Here is a 16,753-nt window from a genome sequence, read left to right as displayed (position 1 = left end):
CTTGGCTGAGGAGATCAAATTCATATATTTCCAAGTTTACAGATCATGCAAATCAAGATAAGATTGTGAGCAGGGAGGAGGACATGAAAAGATTTTAAGTGGGTAAAGACAAGTGAGCAGCAGATGGAAAATAATGTGAAACATATTTTAAACAGAAAGCAAAGTATTTTTTTAATAGTGACATATATGAAAATATTGGACTCCACTTTACACACTCATGTCAAGAAAAGACAATAATAAAGGCATAATAAACAATTGTTATGTCGAGGATTTAACTGAAGGGGCAAGAAAATTAAAGGAATAGGCCGTCTGTTCCTTCAAGCCTGCCCTGCAATTCAATATGATCATGACTGAAAGGTATTGCGAGAGACAGGATCTACTTGCATTTGGAAAGGCAGGGACTGATTAGAAATTGTCTCCATGGCTTAGGAAATTAATGTCTCATGAATTTGATTGAGTTTTTTTTTGAAGAGGAGACCAAAAAGATTGACAAGGACAGGGTGGTATATGGACTTTAGCAAGCCCTTTGACAAGCTCTTGAACGGAAGGCTAGTCTTGAAAGTCAGATCGCGTGGAATCTAGGGAGAGCTGGCTGCTTGGATACAGAATTGGCTTGATGGTTGGAGACACAGGGTGGGAGTGGAGGATTGTTACTCAGCTGGGAGGCCTGTGACCGCTTGAGTGCCACAGGGATTGGTGCTGAATCCACTGTTGTTCATCTTCTGCTTTAAACACTTGAATGACAATGTCGTTAGTAAGTTTGTAGATGGCACCAAAATTAGTAGAATAGTAGACAATAGAGAAGGTTATCTAAGATTACAATAGAAGCAAGATGAATTGAGAAATTGGGCTAAGGAATGGCAGGTAGGATTTAATTCAGTTATTACATTTTGTAGATTAATTAAGGGGCAAGACTTGCATGGTGAATGGTAGGGCCCGAGAGAGTGCTGTAGAATAAAGAGACTTGTTTTTTTTGGGGGGGAGGTGTGCAAAGACAAAGATCCATGAAAGTGGTGACATGGATAGACAGAGTAGTGTAGTAGCTATTTGGCATGCATACATACCCTCATCGCTCAGGGCACTAAATACAGGAGGGAGCCAGGACAATTGTACAGGACAACAGTGAGACTGCACTTGGTCATAGAATGTAGGAGGCTAAGGGGCAATAAACAGAGGTCTATAAATATCATGAGGGGTGTCTTTTTCCCATGGTAGGGGAATCTAAAACTAGAGGGCATAAATTTAAGTGAGGGGGTGGAAAGATTATAATCAAATGACCAGATATATGAAATGTGTTTTTGTATTTTATAAATTAATTTTCCTTAATCTCCAGCCCAGGTGTTCAAAGAGATCCCAGATGTATGGAACACAGCTAAGTAAATTTGAATATAGGTGATTGTGTAAAATATAAATTAACATAAATTAATACCAGTGTAGCTATGTGATAAGATAGGAGAGGGCTCAGGGAGAGCTATTGGAATCAAAATTACAGATTTACACTGCTACCCTGAATCAAATTTGCAGCTCGAGGCTCAGTTCTCTAAGCTTTTATGGAGCAGAGGCCGCCAAGGTGCAGCTTCAACATAGCTTTAAGTGAATATATTCAAAGTAAAATTCTGCACAAATTTAGCAGTATGCCTCACTCTGAGCAACATTTGGAACATAAATGTAGATTGGGTAGGTTAGGTCAGCACAGGGTCTCAGGAGAGAGTTTGTAGAATGTCTTTGGGATGGCTTTTTGGAACAGCTTGTTGATGAGCCCACCAGGGGCTCAGCTGTTTTGGATTGGGTGCTGGGTAATGGACCAAGGGTGATAAGAGAACTTCAGATAAAGCAGTGGTTCTCAACCTTTTTCTTTCTACTCACATACCACTTTAAGTGAGTGGGAAGGGAAGGTTGAGAACCACTGCTCTAGACCCAATTGTTACTGAAATATTTTGCTTAAGAAAAATTGTCATTGGCCCATTTCCTTTAGAGTTATGAAACTGTGCAAGTAACGAGTTAATTAAGTACGATTAAAACAGTGGTTTTCAACCTTTTTCTTTCCATCCACATACCATCTTAAGCGATTTCTTACTAATCACAGAGCACCTATGGCATAGGGAATACTTAAAGTGGTATATGAATGGAAAGGAAAAAGGTTGAAAACCACTGAGGTAAACTCAATATGATTGAGTTCACTTTGAAATTTGTAAAGGAGAGGCTGGAGTCCGATGTTTTGATATTTCAGTGGAGTAAAGGAAATTACAGTCGCATGAGAGAGGATCTGGCCAAAGTCAATTGGAAAAGCACATTAGGAAAGCAGCAGATCAACAATGGCTGGAGTTACTGTGAGAAATCAGGAAAGCACAGGACAGGCACATACCAAAAAGAAAATTTGTGAATGGAAAATGAGACAATAGTGGCTGATGAGGGGAGTTAAAGCCTAAATAAAAACAAAAAACACAGGATACAAGGAAGCAAAAATTAGTGGGAAGAGAGAGGACTGGGAAACTTTTAAAAACTTGGAGAAGAAAACTAAGATGATGATTAGGAAGGAAAAGATGAATTATGAAAGGATGTTAGCAAATAATATCAAAGAGGATATTAAAAGCTTTATTTAAAATATACAGTAAAATACATGATATTCAGAATTCGAACAATTAGCAACCCAACCATCCAGCAAAAGGAAATTTTTTTTTAAAAATATGAATAAATACAAATTTAAATAAAAGTTTAAAATTGTGAAAATAAATGTTCTCCGAAGCAACACACACCCCTTGGTGAAGATGAGAGCAAATATTCAGCCACCGGAGCGCCCCGGTCACATCCAGCCCATAGCAGCATTTTGAACAAAGTTTCTATATGGTTTGTTTGAATAAAATGGTGCTTCCCAGGATAAACAGTCAGCTGATGCTGCTCTCCACTGGGATAATTCTCCCAAAGTGTCTCCCTATCCCTGCCTAAAAAGTGCCTTTATCTTTATTAGTATTTGATATATTTGTAAGGCTTTCTCTGTAACCTTGGAGGAGGGGCAGGATTAATTATAATGGCAGCACAGATAGCACCACACTGTTACCGCACCAACGACAGGGTTCAAATTTAAATTTTGTAATTTACAAGAATTACCTGATTAAGGTGAACTTTACATAATTACGACTACAATATTGATTTTATTTTCAAATTACTTTACATTTTACGTTGTCTTTTGTCTTTTATACTTTTAATTCTTAATGCAGATGCATTAGTTAGGCATTGTAAGAGCGTGTCTCAGTCAATCGGAAATTTTGCATATCCAGCATCCCCAGGGATATTTCTGTATAAAGAGCAAAAGAGTGCCCAAAGTAGACATAGGACTGATAGAAAATGATGCTAGACATGTTGTAATGTGAGACAAGGAAATGGCAGAGGAAATGAATGAATATTTTGGATCAATCTTTACTGTGGAAGACATTAGTAGCATACCAGTTCTCTCTCAGAAGAGAAGTGAGTGCAGTCAAGATGATGAGAGAGAAGGTACTTGGGAAGCTAAGTGTTCTAAGGGTAGATAAGTCTCCAGGATTGGATGGATGCACCCTCAGGTTCTGAAGAAGGTAGCAGTAGAGATTGTGGAGGCAATGGTAATGATCTTCCAGGAATCAATGGAGTCTGGGATGGTTCTGGTGGACTGGAGGATTGCGAATGTCACTCCGCTGTTTAAGAAGGGAGCAAGGCAACAGAAACAAAATTATTAGCCTGATGTCAGGGGTTGGGAAACTGTTGGAATCGATTGTTAAAGATGAAATACCTGGGAGGTATAATGAAAAGTTAGACCTAAGTCGGCATGTCATACCTAAAAAACCTATTGCAATTTTTGAAGAGAACACAAGTAGGATAGACAGGGGAAATGTAGTGGTTGTTGTGTATTTGGACTTTCAAAAGGCCTTTGACAAGGTGCCACATATGAGGCTGCTAAACAAGACAAGAGCCCATGGAATTATAGGAAGAATACTAGAATGGGTAGGACATTGGCTGGTCACCAGGAAATAGAGTAGGAATGAAGGGATCCTATTCTGGTTGGTTACCGGTGAAGAGTGATGTTCCACAGGGGTTGATGTGGGACCGCTTCTTTTTACATTGTATATAAATTATTTGAATTGATGGCTTTGTGGCTAAATTTGCAGATGATACCAAAATAGGTAGTAGGGCGCGTAGTGCTGAGGACACAGAAAGGCTGCAGAGTCTTGGATAGATTAGGAGAATGGGCAAAGAGGTGGTTGTTGGAACTTGCATGTATTTTGCTAGAAGAAATAGACAGGCAGACTATTATTTAGATGGGTAGAAAATTCAAAGTCCCGAGGTGCAAAGGGACTTGGGAGTCCTCATGCAAGATACCCTAAAGGTTAACCTCCAGATTGAGTCAGTGGTGAAGAAAGCGAATGTGATGTTGGCATAGCAGATAAGAGCAGGGATGGAAATGTTGAGACTGTATAAAGCACTGCTGACACCTCACTTGGAGTGCTGTGCAGATGTTTTGGGCCCTGTATTTGAGAAAAGATGTGCTGGAGTTGGAGAAGGTTCACAGATTTATTAGAATGATACCAGAATGAAAGGGGAGATCCCTTTGCTGAGCACCTTCACTACATCCACTACAGTGACAGAGACCTCCCAGTAGCCAACCATTTCAGTTCTGTGTCACACTCCCATACTTACATGTTTGTCCATGGCCTTGTATACTATCCCACCAAGACCACCCGCAAATTGGAGGAACACAGTTCATTTTCCATCTGGGAACTCTCCAGCCAGATGACGTTAACATTGACTTTTCTGGTTTCTGCTAATCTGCTCTCCTCTTCCCCTCCCTCCTTCCCAGTTCTCCTCCCTCCCTTCAAAAACCATCTTTCCTCTCCTTGATCGCTGCTGTCCCCTCCCTCCTTCCCTTCTCCACTTATCACCTTCTGCCTTTACAACCACACCTCCCCTTACTCTTTTGCTCCGACACCTGCCGACATTTTTTTTATATACCTTGATGAAGGGCTCAAGCCTGAAACATCGGTTATCTATTTTTAACCTTTGCTACATAAAGGACACTGTCTGGCATTGTGTGTTTTACTTCAATCTCAGTGTCTGCAGATTTTCATGTTCTACTTCTTAGCACATGATGAATGATTGTTGGCTCTTGGACTGTACTCGTTGGATACCAGAAGGATGAGGGAGAACTTCATAGAGGCATTTTGAATGCTGAAAGGCCTGGACAAAGTAGATGTGGCAAGGATGTTTCCCATGTTAGGGAGTCTAGGACAAGAGGGCACCACCTCAGGATTAAAAAAAAGAGTTGATTTAAAAAAAATGCGGAGAAATTTCTTTAGTCAGGGCATCATGAGTCTGTGGAACTTGTTGCACAGGCGGCTTTTGGTGAGGTCTTCGGGTGTATTTAAAGCAGAGATTGACAGGTATTTCATTAGTCAGGGCATCAACGATGACAGGGAGTGGGACTGAGTGGGAAGGTGCATCAGCTCATGATTAGAATGGCAGAGCAGACTCGATGGGCAATGGGCCTTCCTGCTCCTGTCTTGTGATCTTGAGATAAATTGCAAATTTACTCAGAATGTATAGAGATGTTACACTGGTGCAGGTGGGAGTATTCTTCTATAATGGGGACTGAGTGAATATACATTCTGTCTGATTGACAGCTCAGAAGAAGTTCTGTGGCACTTGAACTAAGCTTAAATGAGCACAAAGTTGATACATCAGTGCAATTTCAGTTATTGAGACAGACAGAAAAACGTTGAGACAGGCTATAACTTTACATTATCACTTTTTGAACAAAACTACAAAATAATTTACATTGATACATTTTGTAGTGTTATCAATATTTAACATGCTACTAATCTTAGGTAATGTTCAGCAAGTGAAGAGAATAACGTCCATATAAACGATTACTCAGATGCACTTCCAGTTTGCAATAACTATCTGTATTAACTCATAAGAATTAGAAATACTTCAACACTAATATCTGAAGAAAAGCTCACTGAGCTGAATTTGCTTTCAAAAGAATATCCTTGCATTTTATTTTGTGCTTTTTCACATCTCAATTTCAAAAGAGCAATTACACCAATTAATTACTTTTTTCTTTGGCTTTTTATTAAAGTTGCATGTGAAGTGTTCACAAGAGCAGACTTGTAATGACAAAAGATGGTTTTATTTTTGAGGGTAATTAATTCTTCAATATGCATACAATTTATTTTCTAACAGAACATATTGAACCTATTTAAACTTTGCATTAATGTTTTATACAGTTCCTGTAGTTAATTGTGAGGATCTAATAAAAAAAATTGTATTTAGGGATTGTGCAGCTAATGAGTATAATCTTTGACACCTTTTTCCAATACAAAGACAGACTCTTGTCACCCAATGGCCACACTCCAAGCACCAGAAAGTTAGATGATATGAAGAGAGATATGAAAGTTAGATAAAAATACTGCCAGTTTTGCACAAATATGACCACAACTAATCAAGGGTTGATATTTCTTTTTAAAAATCCACAATCTTCAAGTCACATTAGAGATAAATTCTTCCCCCCACCACCCCCCCCCCCCCCCATTGCCTGAAGTGTGGTGGTGGCAGGTGTTCTCACAACCTTCAGGAAGCATCCAGACAAGCACTTAATTCACTAGGGCAAAGAAGGCTACTGACCAAATGAGGGTAAATGGGACCAGTATAAATGAATGCAATGGCTGACACGGCCATTGTGGGCCACAGGACCTGTTTCTGTGCTGTTTGACTATGGTTAGCTTATGTTCATGCTACAAGTCCCTGTTACACATTCTGAAAGATTACATCAAAATTAGATTCTGAAACAATATAGTAACTCGAACACACATAAATGTACAATTACTTTAAAAAGTGTTGTTACAAGCTTTCAGCGCATTACTTTATTTGGGTTTCATGTTTGCCATTTCATGATTCTAGTTTCATGTTTGGGATTCCTGTTGCCCTCTAATGTACACACATGTGGACTCTGCATGTGGAGACCAGCCTGAAAGTCCTCTTGACAAAGAATCAATTTAAAATATTCACAAGTACGAACAGATGTTGTAAATGAGATGTATGGGTATTAAATCTTACTACCAGAATAATCAGTGTTATTTCATTTGTGATGCAAAAAAGAACATATTGAAGAATAAGGCTACATTGATCGTGCTCTATTATAAACTCTCCTCATTTCATTGCCCAAGAATAGAGAAGATTTTTACAGAAAAAGCAGGAAATATTCAGTATGTCAGACAATACCTGCGAAGAGAGAAACAGACATAATCCTGCTTCTGTAATATTTTGTTTCTTACTTCATGAACAGAATGGTAAATTTCCAAAAGTGTTCATTTTTTTTTGAAGCAAATGCGCCCATGATTACTAATAGAAATCACTCAAAAGGTGCATCAGCCTCCAAAATAGCAGGTCACCATTTGGTCGGATGACAGTAAAATAACTTTTCAAAGTCAAGGAGAATGCAGTATTTTCACGTATTCAAGCAAAGTATTTTTGTAAAGTCACATAAAAGGACAAATTGTTTAAAATTGCTCCAAATATTGTGCCTCACAACCACTGAAACAACAATCTACACATAGATCAGAGAGTGCTTTCATTGGCAGAAATATATTGTTCAACCATAAATAAAGAAGATCAACACGTGGTAGCTAATACTGAAGGATGAAAGAACAATGTCTCAAGGCATATTTAAAGATTATCAGGATCAATTTAGACTGGGATCTCCAAATGTTCCATGGAGCATGAAGATTTGTGATTTTGGGAACAAGCAAACATCTGAGCAGGGAAGTCAGATGTGAATAATGTAGATTGACATCTTATGTTTTTTTATAGAATATAAGAGTGGTAAGTCAGGGTGGTGGTTAACACAGCACCTGCAAACAGGGATAAAATCCAATGCCGTCTGTAAGGAGTTTGTCGTTTCATCCTGTGTCTGCATGGGTTTCGTCCAGTGCTCCGGTTTCCTTTCACATTCTAAATAAGTACAGGGTTTGTTGGTTAATTGGTCACATGGTGTACTTGTGCAGTGCCGGCACATGGGCCAAAAGGGCCTGTTACCCTGCTCTACACTAAAACTAAAAAAAAACCTTTTTCAAGAATTAAAATGAAAGTTTCTAGAATTTCCTCTGCATTGACTTTCAGAAGATTAAATAAGTTTGGGAAGTTCATAAAAGCTAAATATGCTTTTTTTGTCATTGATTTCCTATTATGAATTGCAAACAAATCTTTTACTGTACAGATAGAAGTTTGCCAAGATTTTCTCTTTTGTTAAATGCTATTTTGGCTGTGATATTGGGACAGGGTCTGATCTTTATTGATTTAATTGTTGCAAGGTGAGTTGGGGTAGGAAAGGGGAGCAAGTGTGGTGAACTGCTGTACGCTCATATATCTGGCTCCACCCTGCTCTGTGATTATACCCGTGGCTCCTCCCTCTTGACCCTGTATAAAGGAGCCAACACCATAAGACCTCCCCAAAACACCTGAGTCACAGCACAGTTGACCTTCAAGTTTATTGTAAATAAAAGTCTATTGTTCTGTAACTCCATTTTTTTGAGTTATTGATAATGCATCAATTTTATTTACAATAATTTTTTTCAAATGATGGAACAACTCTTGAAGCCTAATAAGCTGGAGATCAACCCACAATCGCCAAAAGCATCAAACTGTTTTGAACTCTGGCTACGCTGCTTTGAGGTCTTTCTGCACAATTCCCCTGAAATCATGGCCACGGAGGCAAACAAGCTGCACCTACTGTTCTCCTTAGTCGGACATTGAGTGTACCCAATGATCAGCGGCACCTCAATGTATGGGAAGGCAATGGACATACTCAAGGACCAATATAGGGAGAAAGTCAACGTGGTATATGCCAGAAACATGCTGGCTACCCACAGACAGAGATCAGGTGAATCGAGCGATGAGTTCCCCTGGGCCCTTCATAGACTCACAAGAGCATGAAACTTCCAGTTGGTGTTGGCTGCCAAAAACATGAGGACATGATCCGGGACACCTATAATCGCAGGCATCAGATAAGACTACGTGCGCCAGAGGCTACTCGAGCAGAGTAAGTTGGACTTAAAAGGAGTGATTGACTTCGTGAAATTGCTGGAGATTGCTCTCCTAACATGCAAGCTTACTTTGCAAATAGTGTGGGGTCCACACAGAGGCCTCCATCTTAGGACATGCATTTACAGGCTACTGCATCCGATGAGTGAGCCCACCACAGCTGCAGTCTCCCAGGCCAACCAAAGGACTCCCAAAAACACTGCCTGTCGAAAGACACAATGAGCTCAAAGTGCAGAAAGGACATTACGCGAAGGTATGTTGAACACAGCTGCCTTCCAGTCCCAGCACTGTCACGTGCACAGCATGGAGGCCACCCTCTTGGATGCTGCCATCTTCCAGAGGCAACCATGCCACGACATGGGGGCTGCCATCTTGGACGCCACCAACTTCTGGGGATAACCATGCTGCCACATGGGCATTGCCATTATGTTCCTAGACTACAAGTCAGCACGGGCAAGACTATGAGCCAACACTGGCCTCCATGGTACTGGATCAAAGCAGCCTGCATCAACTCTCCTGGTTTATGATGGACATCTCTATGAACGATCAGGTAAAAAGATGCCTTTTTGATAGCAGGAGCACTGAGAGTTTTATCCACACCGATACAGTGCAGTGTTATTCCCTCAAAGCAAGGCCAGTAAGCTACAAAGTCACCCTGGCCTCAAAGTCCCAACCGGCTGTGATCTGCAGCTACAGCATTGACACTGACCATGCGGGGTACAACTTACAGGGGCTTTAAACTCTTCATCATGTTACAGCTCTGTGCACCAGTGCAGCTGGGGGTGGACTTTCAGTGCCACCTCAAGGGTATTATGATGTAATATGATGGTCCTCCTCCTCCCCTCATGGTCAGCCACCTGCAGCCAGCCGCCCTATTCCCCACCCACCTCCCCCACCGGTCAAACCAATACACGGTCTCTACTCTCCATATCGATCCCCCATCGTTGTTCACAAATCTCACCTCCAAGGTAAACCAGTTGCTACTAAAAGCAGGCAATAAAGTGAAGAGCGTTTATTAAAACAGATGTGATAAGGGGATCATCAAGGCCAGTACCAGCCCGTGGAGAGCTCAAGCAGTGGTGGTCAAGGGTGGTGGTAAACACAGAATGGTGCTTGATTATAGCCAGATCATCAACCTCTGGATGTGTATTGCCTCCCTTGCATTGCAGATATGGGCAATCAAATCATCTATTCTCCACAACTGATGAGAAATCTGCCCACCACCAGCTCCCCATCTGCCTGGATGACCAGCAGTACTGCCAGATTGCAGCCTCTACCATTTCTTCAGGGTCCCCTTTAGTGTTACCAATGGTGTCTTCCAGTGGGAGATAGACTGGATGGTGGTCCAAAATGACCTGTGCATCACCTTCCCCTACCTGGATAACGTCACGATCTGCGGCCATGACCGGCAAGATCATGACGCCAACCTCCCAAAATTCCTCACAACTGCCAAGCACCTAAACTACAACAGGGATAAATGTGTTGTCCACACTACCTGCCTAGTGATCCTTGACCGTGTGGTGGAGAATGGAGTAATTGGCCTCAACCACATGCTAGAGCTTCCCCCTCCCCCATAGCCTAAAGCTCCTGGGCTGGGTGCCTGGGATTCTTTTCCTACTATGCCCAGTGGCTCTAATTATGCAGATAAAGTCCACCCCATTATCAAGTCCACATCCTTCCCCCTGACAAAAGTGGCCCGGAGAGCCTTCTGTCGCATAAAAGAAGACATTGCTAAAGCTGCAATGAACACAGTGGATAAATCTGCCCCATTTCAGGAGGAGAGTGACGCGATTGATTTTGCCTTGGCTGCCACCCTTAATCAGGCAGGTCGACCCGTGGCCTTTTTCTTCCATACCCTTCAAGGCCCTCAAGTCAGACACTCCTCCATCGAGGAGGCTCAGGCAATAATTGAGGTGGTCAGCACTGAAGGCATTACCTGGCCAGCAGATGTTTTACCCTGCTCATTGGCCAACGGGGTAAGATAAAGACTAAAAAAAATTTGAGGTGGAGGATAACTACAATATCCTGTATCAACTGGGGAAACTCATCAAGATGCCCTGTCCTGAGGCACATGAGCAATGCACAGAAAGACCACCTTAAACCCCTCCACAATGACCTCTGCCACCCCGGTGTCAAGAGATTTTTCCACTTCATCAAATCTCATAATCTGCCGAACTCCATCAGGGGTGTCAGAGACATATCTATGGATTGCTGGTCTGCACAGAGTGCAAACTGCACTTCTACCAACCTGTAGGGCGCACCTGGTAAAAGCTACACAGTCTTTCGAATGCCTGAGTATTGACTTCAAGGGCCACCCTCCTTCCACTAACCGCAATGTGTATTTCCTCACAGTCATCAATGAGTATTCACGTTTCCCCTTTGCCATCCCCTGCCCGGACATGACCACCACTACGGTCATCAGGGCACTGCACAACTTGTTCAGCCCATTCAGGTACCCGTCATATGTCCACAGCGACCAAGGATCTTCATTCATGAGCGATGAGCTGCACCAATACCTTCTGGCCAGAGGTATCACCACTAGCAGGACCATGAGTTATAACCCCTGAGGGAATGGCCAGATGGAGAGGGAGAATGCCACCGTGTGGAAGGCCATCATCCTTGCCTTTAAGTCCAGGGGGCTGGTAGTATCTCACGAGCAGGAGGTCCTTCCCGAGGCACTCCACGCAATCAGGTTGCTGTTATCTACTGCCACTCACGAACAAATTTTCTCCTTCCCTAAGAAGTCCGCATCAGGGACCACCCTGCCGTCCTGGTTATGTCCCCAGGGGGGTCCTGCTCCAAAAACACATGAGGTGTCATAAAACCAACACACTGGTCGAAAGGGTCTAGCTCCTCCATGCAAACCCCCAATATGCGAACGTGGCCTACCCAGATGGGCGCAAGGAAATGGTCTCCATCCGGGACCTCGTGCATGCACAGGGGCACCTGAGGAGCATACCCACCAAACTGTGGACCCCCCTTTATGGACCAACACTACATACCATTAAAACCAACCCCATCCCTACCACCCCAGTCACTCCTGTCAAGTTGCCACGCCCCCATCAGGTCGACATGGCATTGGAAGTCCAGGATTCACCAACAACCCCAGCTACAGCACAGCAATGGACTCTCCGCTGGTCACAACAGAAAACCAAGCCATCGGACAGATTTAACCTGTAAGACTTTGTGCCCCACGTCACCCCACAGCACAAAATGAAAAAAAAACAAGGGGTGAATGTGGGGAACTGCTGTACACTCATTAATCTGGCTCTGGCCCACTCTGTGACTGGACCCATGGCTCCTCCCTCTTGATCCTGTATAAAGGCTTCATCACCATAACCCCTCCCGAAAACCTGGGACACCGCACAGGATGACCATCAAGTTTATTGTAAATAAAAGCCTCTTGTTCGGTGACCGTCAAGTTTATTGTAAATAAAACCATCTTGTTCTGTAACTTCAGTCTTTTGAGTTATTGATAGCACATCAGTGGGTGGACAGATAGGAGGTGGAATTACTGGTTTATGCTTTTCTATTGCTCTGGTCAGCTCATGGGCGAGAGGATGTAAAGTAAAGGTCTGCCAGAGGTCCTGCTTGAACTCTCTATCCAACATTTTCTGCTGAAGAGATTGCATGTTGGACAGAATGGACAAAGATTCCCTCACATTGCATTAATATATGAAGTAGAAACTAATGATCAAGGTGTGAGGGCTACTGGAACTCCATTTAATGAAAGCTAAGTGGGATGCCATTTTTAGCCTGAGAAAACAAATGCTATCAACAAAATGAACAGTATCTTTAACTTGTGATCAAATTTTAAAATGACAATCTAAATCATTGAGCATATACAATGTGCATGTTCAAAGGTAGGTGTTTCATTGTCACTGCAAACAAAAAAAACCAAAGCTAAATATTAGCATAGGCAAAAGTTTTCCCCATTTTCTTTCAAATATGGAAACCACAGGGTTAATTACACAGTAAAGGCAATGAGAGAGCTTCTGTACAAAACTGTGATTAAATTGTGGCTTTAAAAAAAACAAAGAAGACACCTGTTGTACAATTTATACAGTCTCAATGTTGTCATAATTCACATTTTGTCTAAATGTTTAACAAATCCTCTTCTTACTTTAGCAATGATGAATTTAAAAGAGCTTATTTAAGACTTTGCCACAAGACTGTAATGAATTCCATTTTGTTTAAAAAATAAAGGATTACAGATGCTGGAAATCTGAACTAAAAATTGAAAATGCTGCAAATCCTCAGCAGCTCATGCTGTATCCGTGAAGAAAAAAAACAAAGTTTATGTTTCAGATTGATGACCTGTCATTAGAACTGGGAAAAGAGAAGATGAAAGAAAAATTACCGAGAAAGGGGGAAAGGAAAGGAGCATTTCCAACTGAGCATTTCTAGCATTCTCTGCTTTTATTCCACTATTAATCAAATGTAGAACACAGAGTAATATGACATAGGAAAGGTCCCTTCAGCTTGGATCCTTGCACACGACACCTATCCATCTATGCCCTGCATATACATGAGTGCACTTAATTTCCTGCATATTAATGTATATATCCAGATAAATATGGTCACATTCACTGATGTTGATAATAATGGGTATATTGTCATAAGATACATCAACTACCTTTTTATAAATCGCATTACTCCAGTACAGAAAAGATAATAAATATGGATATATAGATAAATATTCACAATCACATTTAGCGCCAGAAAAAATAGTGGCATTTCAATGGTGCATACAGGTCTCTCTGGTGGTCCCAGAGTAGTTGTTGCTTAGGGAAGTAAGGGGAGGTTCAAGAGATTGATCGTCATTGGATAAAAACTGTTCTTGACCTTAAAAGTGCTGGAACAAAAACATTATAATTTTTGTCCCTGTAGAATCCATGCTCATTTCAATGATGATGATGTAGCGCACGCACTACACAGGCATGGAAAAGAACAACACACATACTAAAGCCTTGAAGTTAAGACTAATATTAATGGGATAAACAGGCAGGTGAAGAGTCAGATATGCTTGGGCAGCTGCTCCAGAAAGATTTGCTCGATGTGCAGTTAAGACTTATAGTCATCGGTCAAAGTCAGCATCTCGCTCATTAAGGCGAACGGGGCCCTGACCCACAATCCGTCCGTGTGCAAAAATCGGCCAGCACACTCACGCCAGGAAAACCCAAAAGTGCAGGTTAACAGCTCTTTGAGGACCACGTATTTGCTTTGCTGCTGTGTCTTGATTGAGTGCGCTCAAAACGTAGAAGTAGCAGGTGTCGTCAGAGGCGATGTGTTGAATCTGGAACTGCTCGAACCACACGTGTGGCTACGAAACCTGAAATGCTAGGAGCCTGAGTGAGACCGAGTGGATAGTTGCTGGATCCACTTGATCAGTCATCTTCGCGACCAACTGCCGGTTGGACTAGTCAGGGTCATCAATGTAGCATTCGCGCTACATGGGCATGGAGAAGAATGACACACACACACACACATACCAAAGACTTGAAGTCAAGACTGGTTTATTGAACTGGCTATCGCATTTATATGGGCTCCATGCGCTGACATCAGAGCACCGTGTCATCAGAGCACCAGCCTGGGATTGGAAGGTATTCCCACCACAGTTCATTGTCTTCTTGTCATGCAGGAGGTCAACTGAGATGACTGCCGGTGTCAACCCCCCCCCCCCAGATCCGCATGGTCACCACATTTGTCGGCCATTTTGTGGGCCGGTCTGCATCTTCGTATGCGGGCTGCTACAGTGATGTTATTTACAAATTTACTTTCAGAAATATCCACTGCTGGCCTGCAGTATATAGGATGTTAAAAGGGGAGTGTTTACCCACAATATTTAAAGGTCTCCAGAGAAATCCAGTCAGAAACAACATCATACAATTTAGATGGTTCAGCTAGACAGAAAGGACAAGAGAACAATAATTATGGGTTCTCTAATTAGGGAAGCAGACAGACTTCTGTAATGTGCCAGTCTGAGCTGCAGCAGAAAATTCTGGAAGGGGAGGATAATAGGCCAGAGGGGTTGGTCAACATTGACAACAATGACATAGATAGAAGAATGGAGGAGATCCCAAAGGCAGATTTTAATTTAGTAGTTCTCAACCTTTTTCTTTCTACTCACGTACCACTTTATGTATTCCCTATGCTATAGATGCTCTGTGATTAGTAAGGAATTGCTTAAAGTGGTATATGGGTGGAAAGAAAAAGGTTGAAAACCACTGTTTTAATCGTACCTAATTGACTCATTATGTGCACAGTTTCATAACTCCAAAGGAAATGGGCCAGTGACAATTTTCCTCAAGCAAAATATTTCAGTAACAACTGGGTCGAGAGCAGTGATTCACAGAGCACCGATGGCATAGGGATTACTTAAGGTGATATGTGACTGTGGTTTTAGGAAAAAATATTTAAGACACAGCATCTCAAAGATAGCAATCTCCACATTAATCCTCATGTGACCTGCCTGTGAATTCAGAAATAGAAGGTTAGCATGAATAAATGTGCAGCTGGGAAGGTGGTGCATGAGAAAAGCTTCAGATTCTTGGGACATAGGGATAAATTTGGAGGGAGGAAGAAACTGCGGGTTAAAAAAAGATTGCTTCTCAGAGCTGAGACCTGTGACCTTGCAGTTCAGTTCACCAATGATATGGGTGTGTGTTATGCAATCAGCCCCAAAACTGGTAAGAGAAAAAGTGTACAAAGACAAAAATCAATCAGTGCATTAAACAAGAGTGAATAGTTGCAGGTGCAACTCACCATTTTGGTTTACATGGACCTGGCTAAAAATAATTCCTGGATATTATTATTCAGGGAAGGTTAAACAAAAGGAGAGAATTTTAATTTTAGAGATATGGCATCATAACAGGCCTTTCAGCCCACCTGTCCAAATGCATCCATGTGACCAATTAAACTATGAACTGTGTGTCTTTGGAATGTGGGAGGAAACCAGAGCACCCAAAGGAAACACATGCAGATATCCTTGCAGGCAGTGTCAGATTCTAACCTGGATTGCTGCTGCTGTGTTTCCTCCTGAGCCTGCAAAGACATGCTCATCAAGATGTCCAGCTGTTTGTACATATAGACTTCTCAGATGGAGAATTTGGTGCCTCCTGCCTTATGGTCACAGAATTACCTCTCCCATAACCTCTTGTAATGCAGTACAGCCAGTACCACTGAGCTAAATGCCTCAGCAAGGTTCCTTGGTAATTGCAACCCACACCATGGATTTAGAAAATGGTTAGTTTGCAGTTAATTTTGAAGTTATAAATGTGTAGAGTTCCAAGGTCAGTCAGATGTCCCTTTAAATCACAAATAAAACAAGATTTTTTTTCACATAATTTTAATGATTCTCCTGTGACAATTCCAAACAGTAACTGTCCGGATCTTACAGCTCCAGTTTAAGTTAGAAGGGGTGGAGTGTGCATTGAACAACAAACTAGCATCATGGATCTCTTCAGTTCCCATTCAGGACTCGTGCTGAAATCATGCAAAATAATGACAGAAACATTTAAATCAGAGTGTGAAATGGCATTTTTAAAAGAACAAACCAACTACGTTATATTTCGGCATAAAAGTCAAATCTTGAAACCCTCAAAAAGCACTCAATAAATGGAGGGTCGACTGATACGTTGGATACAAAAATGAATTCAGCTGAAAAAACCACTCAAGGCAAATT

At 41.8% G+C, this 16,753-nt stretch overlaps 1 protein-coding gene across 3 annotated transcripts in view; it reads right to left on the bottom strand.

The window, feature by feature from the left end:
- LOC138763621 (zinc finger protein GLIS3-like) overlaps positions 1-9,863 on the bottom strand; it is a 331,893-nt gene extending 322,030 nt beyond the window's left edge. For 2 of the 3 annotated variants that reach the window (XM_069938091.1, XM_069938093.1), the window contains exons 1-2: positions 9,798-9,834; positions 7,881-7,980 (exon numbers count right to left, since the gene is read on the bottom strand). In XM_069938091.1, the coding sequence (XP_069794192.1) occupies positions 7,881-7,932 (52 nt within the window). In that variant the 5' untranslated portion in view covers positions 7,933-7,980; positions 9,798-9,834. Of the gene's footprint in view, positions 1-7,880; positions 7,981-9,797 lie in introns of all 3 variants that reach the window. The other variant, XM_069938097.1, reaches the window with a different exon arrangement.
- Between the last annotated feature and the right edge of the window lie 6,890 nt (positions 9,864-16,753).

Source organism: Narcine bancroftii, chromosome 5, assembly GCF_036971445.1.
Source record: "Narcine bancroftii isolate sNarBan1 chromosome 5, sNarBan1.hap1, whole genome shotgun sequence".
Taxonomy (NCBI): domain Eukaryota; kingdom Metazoa; phylum Chordata; class Chondrichthyes; order Torpediniformes; family Narcinidae; genus Narcine; species Narcine bancroftii.
Note: the sequence above shows the minus strand (reverse complement) of the source record. Positions and strands in the feature narration are given on the sequence as shown.